Below are 8,507 nucleotides of genomic sequence, written 5' to 3' on the forward strand. Positions count from 1 at the left end.
GAGTTTAATAACGTGCCTCCAGGTGCACACTTGCGATAGACGCGCCACTGTTAAACACGCTGCCCTATTTTTGAACAAAAGTTAATATTATCAAATGTAGCCAATGCTATGCAGACATTCAAGTCAATGAGATGAATTAATAGTCAGTAGCCTATGGCCAATTCTTCGATTGTCTCACAACCTGCTGGTTTGTGGCAGCTTACTGACCTTTGACGAGACATTTCTTAATAATTGCTGCCGATGTGCACCAAGACGTTCTTCATCAGTGTGAACATGTGCTCCTTTATTCTATGTCGAAAATAAATGCAACACCATCCAATGATAAATGACAAAAGGGAAGGATACATATGTGAAGGCAGGAGCGCAGACAAAGTGCTTTATTGTTTTGAGATTAATTCGCTTTACATGAATGCTACCGCACAGGCAGCCGGACTCTTGAGTCAGACGCGCATCGGAAAGGAAGTTTATTGTGGCCATCATTGTCCTTTTCAAAAGAATTTAGGCTGAAACAAACTAGAAATAGACATGGGTGGAATTAAGCTATTTTCCATCAACGTTTACACGTTTGAAAATCACACAAAACATTGCCTACAACTGCGGCATTCAAACACAATCAAAAAACATGAGCTAAATGATAAAAGTACACTGTTTCATTATAAGCTTCTGTTTTCACCGCATGGATGCAAAATGGAGAAATAGGCCTGACGTTTAAGAACAACGGGAAAGGATATCAATATCTGGACATTACGATTAGATTATAGCCTACCTGTTTACCTCTGTGAATCTACAACAAACGAGCCATTTTTGAGAGAAGCATAGGCCTATAGGCTACCTTTTAAATGTGATGAGGATATCAACGCTTCCTTTCAATGCTTGCAGATAGGCTAATCCCAAGACCATGGAAGGGTCAGTTAGCCCGTTTAAAAAGCTGTAGCACATGTGTAATATTGGGAGGAAAATGCTTTTATGAGAAGGGCTATTACCACACAATATTATACTCATAGCAAGTTACACACCTAATCAAAATGGGCACACCGCCGGTCCGTCACAGCACATGTCTTGATGTCTTTCAAGGAAAAGATCATTAAGCGTGTTTTTTTTTTTTTTTTAAGCCGAGGGGATAATGACGTTATTTTCCAGTATCGATATCATACATCCAATACATCCACAAATAAGGATGAAGGAAAACTGGGAAATATCCATGCCACCCTCATATTAGAAAATAATATTTTAACCTTAGAAAGAAAAAATATTACAAAATACAAAATTAAATAATCTTGAGTAAAAAGGCACACTTTTTGCACAGTGTGTATGAAAACAGTATAAAGCAGTTTTGGACCATTTCAAAAAATTATATTATGGGGAGAAAAACTGTGTTATCATGTAAAACATAAAATTGTAGGACTCGACCACATATAATGCAGAAAATAAAAGCTTTATGCAACATGCACTTTACAGTACTTAAGCATTGTACAATTTCAGAAACAATCTTCATTTATGAGACCACTTTAACCGAACACTGCAGCATTAACTTCTTTTTAAATAGTCATGATAGCAGTTTTTGAATAAAAAGCAATGAAAAAAATATATGTGCATATAATCTGTAACTCTTACCAAATTCAACACTTGAGGCTTTCTAAAGAGAAAGATGGGGGGGGGGGGGTAGATAGTTTTGAATGCACATTACCTAGTTCAGGTAATACCAATACCAACAGCACTCCGTCATGTTCATTATCTTTTCATTTCCCTTGTAAGTAGAAGCCGACTGGTGGGACAAAATGGTTATCGTTTGGTTCTCTTCGTTATGTGCAAAATATACAACATATTCCATTTCTTGTCAATTGAAAACTGCCAATCCAACACATTCGAGGGACACATAATAGTTACACACAGAAACATTCAATGAAAAAAAAAAAATTACAAAAAAAAAGGCTAAAACACAAAACACAGAAAAAAAACGGTCATCAATTGGCAAATAAAAATTCACAACATAGCTCCCCTTCCGATGAGCAACTCCTCTCCAAATAGCCCACCCCCTACCTTAAAACACTGACATGTCACACCAAATAGCCCACCCCCTACCTTAAAACACTGACATGTCACACCAAGGTGTGTGTGCTGTTAACGAGACAGAGGTAACGTATGGTTGTCCATTCATCTACACAGAGCTCTCTCCTGTTCCCAGAACAACAAATGATGGCCTGCATTTAATAGAACTTTTGTTGCAACAAGTAACAGAATAAACAGCCATTTCTTTCTTTCTTTCTTTCTTTTGTTTTTAAAGAAAAAAGGGAAAAGTGCAACAATTTGTTTAAGGTGCAGATGGCAAATGTAGGTCAATCTCTCCTGTAACAGACTCGAGGATGCAAACTGTGCAATGATTAGATTCTCTTGCTCCACCTGTCTCTACCAACCGTCCTGTCCCCTTCAACACACCACAGTGTGCCCACAGTGCTCCGAGATAAACACAAGGCAGCTGCTGCAGCAAGCAGCGCTCGAGTAAGACATTGTCCATTGAAGGCCTCGTTCGTACCCCATCCACCCCCTTCCCACCCCACCCCACCCCACCCCCCCTCCCCTCCCCTGGAAGGTCACAGCCCTGATGTGCGGAAGTGGGCAGTTACAGTCAGGGATAGGTGATGGTGATGGTGATGGGTGGGTGGGGGGCAAGTAGACAGTAGGTGCCTCGCAATAAGTCTTTGGATGCCGGGTTGGCATCATGCCCATGGGGGCCGACAGAGTGAGCAGAGCGGGTGCAGGAGCGGGAGCGGCGGGCCGGGAGAGCCAACCAGGAGGGGGCGCTGTGGGTGGCCAGATGCCACCTCTCGATGGAAGACCAGGTCCCATGAATCCGCATAGAGGGACCCGGACTCGCATCCAGGTAGCAGGTGAAGCTTCCTGCAGGGGATGATGCACTTCTTGTCCACTCCTCAGTGGATGTTTTTTTTTTTTTAATTATTTATAATGTTTTCATATTTATTTTTTGTAAAGTATTTTTTTTTTTTTAAATACATTGTCCATCTCCTTCCTCCAAACCTCCAACAAGGTAGGCAAAAGAATAATAACAACATCATTAACATCAACAACAACAACAACAACAACAACAAAAGGACATATTAAAACAACGCAGTCACAGACATGCATTACGAAGCCATAAGAAGCCACAATTTCCCACCCCAAACGGTCTCCACTTACACACGAGTTCTCCTTTGTCACGCTCATGGTCCCATTAAAACCAAAAACAAAATGAAGGAAAACAAAATCACAACACAAAAAACAAAAACAAAACAAAACCAACACAGAAACAAAAGCAAACAGTAAAATGTAAACGAATGGTGGTGGTATAGCTGCGGCGTGGAGCTCAGTGGGGCCGATACCCCCCCTCCTCTGGCGTGCCCCCCCCCCTCCTCGGGAGGCTGGTTGCCAGGCAGCCCAGCTAGGGCAGGATGGCGGTGATGAAGTCGTAGAACCGTTTGGAGTACTGCTCAGGGTTGACCGTGGAGATCTCCGCTCCGGCCTACAGGGATGAGAGAGAGAGAGGGAGGGAGAGAGGGAGGGAGGGGGGGATGGATGAGGGAGGATGAGGGAGGGAGGGATGAGGGAGGATGAGGGAGGGATGAGGGATGCATCGTTTTATTAATGGCGTGTAAAAGAGTTGAAACTTCATAAGCATGTGTCTATGTATGGCCTAGAGACATGTCTCCATACAGTATAATGGCAACTCAATTATGAGAGCTCAGGGCTACATTTAAGCATGCGTGATGATGATGGAGTGCAACTGCCAACGATGACGCCTGCCACGTGGTGGAGCATTTATGTTTATGGCACCAATGAATGAATTACAGCACAGCTAGTAGTTGAAGTAGTTATCTTGAAAAGTGTATTATCATTACACTTATGGGTATGTTTAAAGAACTAGAGTGCATTTTGGCAAAATACAAAATGTGGCGGAAGATGTGTCTTCAGCAGTTAGAGAACACTGGTGTCAGCCTATGAAATCAGATGACTAGGTAGAGATGTGTAATGAGCCCAAAGGAGGTTGTAGGTTATAGTGAATTTAGAACAGCTAAGGGTCCCTATTGTTGTTTACCACAACAGAGTGAAACACAATGAGTGAGAAAACGTTCCTTTTTGAGCGACTTTTGGCAAGTGGTGGTAGACTAGCAAACCCTTGAGGCACCAGCGACTGCAGGGGTACCTTACTGATGTCTTTGCAAGTCCTTCGGCTACATTCCCACTGAATGTTAAAGATGTCGTAAGATAGCTCAGAAAAAATGCAATCTATTTTCAGATCTGAACAAATGGCCAAATGTGGTGCCAAAACAGACTTAAAGCCCTGACCCGCTGCCCCATTAAATACTATTTTCATAATGAAATGTATTGTTATAATCACCATTAAATATATTTTTCATAATGAAATGTATTGTTATAATCACCATTAAATATATTTTTCATAATGAAATGTATTGTTATAATCACCATTAAATATAATTTTCAAAATGTCACATGCTGTTATAATCACCATGTAACAACTGACATTCTTACAGTAGAACGGTCATATACAACCTACTTCTAAAATCTATAGGGAATATAACTTGACAGCATGGATAAATTCATTAAAAAAAAATGTCCACCTGTTTTGTTTTGCGCGACACAAGTGGTGCACTTGTCTGTAATCAATTGGAGGCAGATACTTACTCCGTGTTTAACTGTTTTGGCTGCATGGGCTGCCTTCTTCTTGGCATCATAATGCGTCAGGATATCGATGACCGCCATGAAGTACACTTCCTTCCTCGGGGCAGCTGTTGTGGAGGTAAAGAGGCTTTTCAAGACATTTTCTATTGAGAAATGAGTCACTCTGCACGGGATGAGGAAAGTGTCGTTTTTAGATCACGGTGTGTAAATTAAACTCTGTGACACTATCACACTATTTGACTGTTTGCAACGTCGTATCTGGTAGTAACTAGAAAACAGCGGCCCAAACAGCCTTTAAATTCCCAACCTGGCTCATTTCATTCTGGCCCCCTAATCATCCTCCACTGTAATTGGCTCATTCACTCCCTCTCTCTCCTCTTCAAGCTGGTGTGTGGTGAGCGTTCTGGCGCATAATGGCTGCCGTGCATCACCCAGGTGGGTGCTACACACTGGTGGTGGTTACTAGTGAGGTCCCCCCCATCTATGTGATGCGCTTTAAGTGTTGAGAAAAGCGCTACATAAATGTAACGTGTTGTACGTGTTGTGTTGTTGGTGTGGAGTAGTGTGTGTGTGTCCACTAACCGTCGTGACTCCTGATGGCGTAGACGTCGATGGTGGGATCAAACTCGCCGGGCGAGAGCGGCTTGCTGCTGTCCAGCGTGTTGCTCGGGCTGTCTGGTGGGGTCCCCACGCCGCCGTCGCTCTCTCCCTCGTCCCCCTCCTCGTTGTCCTCGCTCTCCACCTCCTCCAGCTCGGCACGCTCCACGTCGTGGATGCCCACCAACAGACTGTAGTCCATCAGCTTCAGCTGGGCCAGGAACTGGGCACAGGGAGGAAGAACCACGGCAAGTTCACTTCCATAGCACAACTCATATTCATATTTGAATTGAAGTAAAAGTGCTTTTCAAAGGAGCTTGTTTTAATAGTATGTTTAATTTTATAGCATATTAACTGCTTCCCATTTACGTATCTAAAGTTGTCAATAAAATATTCAAAAGAAACGTTAAGTACTGTTCTCCTGCTGGTTTTTATTTTTCCTGGAAGCAGTTTGCTCTGGTGGAACCATAGAACTCTATATATACAGTCTATGGGTGGAAAAATGTGCACTAGCGTACTTCAGTTCCACTCCACACTTCCTGTCTGGAAGAGGAATTGCGCAATCCCTTTGACTGAATGACTTGCCAAAACCACAAGCCACACAAACGTGTGCATTCATGTTGACTCCCTAATGGTTATCAGGTCACCATGACAAAACAACACACACACACACACACACACACACACACACGCACACACAGAGACACAAGCACACACACACACAGAGACACATGCACACACAGAGACACACACACACACGCACACACACAAGGATTGCCATTCATTCCATTCACCTCAACATCTTTTCTTAGCTTCTCTAGGAACATCTTCTTGTTGTCCTCGTCAATGTAGATCTTTTGTCTATCGTTGATGAAGTCATTGTCTTTGTAGGTGGGAAGTTCCTTGGCCTTATTGATAAACAGAGCAGAAACAAGAGAAGACATGAGGGAATGCAAAACAACACACACACACACACACACACACGAGGGAACGCGTGATGATTTTGCTGTTGTACTATGGCGGATGCTACAGTTCTGCAACGCACCGTTTTATTAACGGCGTGTAAAAGAGTTCTTAGCTAAACAAATAGCGGACAAAGATAAGATCTGTTGATTGACAGGTGACACGTGTAACCCTGTAATTGCAGTGGCCCCACTAGCAGGGTCCAATTCTTTCAGCATGCAGTACCGCTGGACACCATAGAGGGCACTGCTGCACTACACTATGAGCGGTCCCCACCACGCAGGAAGATGCCAAAGAGGACAGGACAGAGGAAGTAACTAAACATGGTGGATAAATTAAGATTGTAATGATAGTGAAGACGACACCTTTTAGAGTTAGGGTGATTTAACACACTCAAAAAAAAACCACAACGCACGCACACACACAAATTTGCAGTTCATCAGAAATAACTACCACATAGACACTCCCACACACACTCACAAACTGACTCATACAGAGGGCAACCCAGCCCAACGTGTCACAATTGCCTGGTCATAAGACAGCAAACCAAGCGACTCAGACAAGCCCTCAGATAAGCTTTTAAAAGTACCATAAAAGGCTGGTCTGCCAAGTTACAATAAGCTGGACAGAAGGGTTGATCTCGGTATGGAAGGGTTGTCCATACAGTGAGCGATGATAGGACAAAGGAAACATTTATCTATGAGACACTACGAGACTTTACTTGTCTTTGCGGTTATTCATCAAAATCTAATCTGTTGGTCTCTAGCTCCTTGGTTCAAGGCAGAATATAAATAGAAAGCATAGATTTTTGTTGAGACGTCAGACCTAGGTAACTACTTCTGAGGGAAAAAACAAAAAAGTTAATTAAACTGCACCCATATCATCTATTCGCTAAAGGCTTCTTCCCTTCTGAGAGCAGAGCAAGTGAGGAAGTGAGAAATCAATGCTGGATCTAGGTCATCGAAAGTGGCTAAGACCAGACACCCACCCCCACCACCTCGCACTCGCCTGCCCAGCTAATCCCACACACATGCAGTTGGACTGAGGTGTGTTTGTCTCTGAGATGTCATGAAAGCACAGCAAGAAAACAACACTAAACCACACCCACACGTGTATATATACATATATATAGATTGATGTCAAAAAGAATAGAATGGCAGCTATCATCAAAGACACATCAAATCAAATAGACTTCTTTCAATACTACGAGTTTCAGATAGACAGACAGACAGACAGACAGACAGACAGACAGACACTTTATTGATCCCCAAGGGGAAATTCAAGACTACATACGAAAAATGGGACTACTTTTTTTACTGTTTTTCGCTTGGAGACATTTCTATATAATGTGCAATGCCATTTCGGGTAGTTGTGGGAATATTGGGTAAGATAAAGAAGACGAGACTAAGACGAGACTATTTTTACAATAATACAGGTCTCTGCAAATCTGAAGTAAGTCTTTGTTTACGTTCAGACCAACTAATCCTACAGACTCTATTAATAGTCCTATTGTCAACCTGGTGCATCACATACTAGAAATCCTGATTCTACAATGTATGACAGTTTACTTTTTGTTTACAAAGTCGCCAACGTCTCTCAAACAGAAAGAAAATGATTCAGATCCCTGGCCTAACAGTTCTAGAACTGTTCTTCTTTTTAGATCCCTGGCCTAACAGTTCTAGAACTGTTCTTCTTTTTAGATCCCTGGCCTAACAGATCTACAACTCTTCCTCTTCTTTTTAGGGGGCAGCCGTGGCCTGCTGGTTAGCGCTTCGGACATGTAACCGGAGGGTTGCCGGTTCGAACCCCGACCTGTAGGAACGGCTGAAGTGTCCTTGAGCAAGGCACCTAACCCCTCACTGCTCCCCGAGCGCCGCTGTTGTTGCAGGCAGCTCACTGCGCCGGGATTAGTGTGTGCTTCACCTCACTGTGTACTGAGTGTGTTTCACTAATTCACGGATTGGGATAAATGCAGAGACCAAATTTCCCTCACAGGATCAAAAGAGTATATATACTTATACTTATACTTACTTAGATCCCTGGCCTAACAGATCTAGAACTCATGTTCTTCTTTTTAGATCCCTGGCCTAACAGATCTAGAACCCCTGTTCTTCTTTAAGCCATTTTCTCAGCAATCCCTAAGCTTTGTGGCCAAGATAGGAACATCCAGTAAAGAAGTATTTTAAGCTGTGACATGTTTCCTAAGAACAAAGGCCAATCCGCAATCTGTGATGTGCAGGCGCACGAGTGTG

The 8,507-nt window shown here is 42.8% G+C and overlaps 1 protein-coding gene across 4 annotated transcripts in view; it reads right to left on the reverse strand.

Moving 5' to 3' along the window:
* Nucleotides 1–350: 350 nt before the first annotated feature.
* pip4k2aa (phosphatidylinositol-5-phosphate 4-kinase, type II, alpha a) overlaps nt 351–8,507 on the reverse strand; it is a 31,727-nt gene continuing 23,570 nt past the window's right edge. For all 4 annotated transcript variants that reach the window (XM_042067413.1, XM_042067414.1, XM_042067411.1 and 1 more), the window contains exons 7-10: nt 6,087–6,200; nt 5,278–5,515; nt 4,699–4,802; nt 351–3,517 (exon numbers count right to left, since the gene is read on the reverse strand). In XM_042067413.1, the coding sequence (XP_041923347.1) occupies nt 3,437–3,517; nt 4,699–4,802; nt 5,278–5,515; nt 6,087–6,200 (537 nt within the window). In that variant the 3' untranslated portion in view covers nt 351–3,436. The remainder of the gene's footprint in view (nt 3,518–4,698; nt 4,803–5,277; nt 5,516–6,086; nt 6,201–8,507) is intronic.

Source organism: Alosa sapidissima, chromosome 17, assembly GCF_018492685.1.
Source record: "Alosa sapidissima isolate fAloSap1 chromosome 17, fAloSap1.pri, whole genome shotgun sequence".
Taxonomy (NCBI): domain Eukaryota; kingdom Metazoa; phylum Chordata; class Actinopteri; order Clupeiformes; family Clupeidae; genus Alosa; species Alosa sapidissima.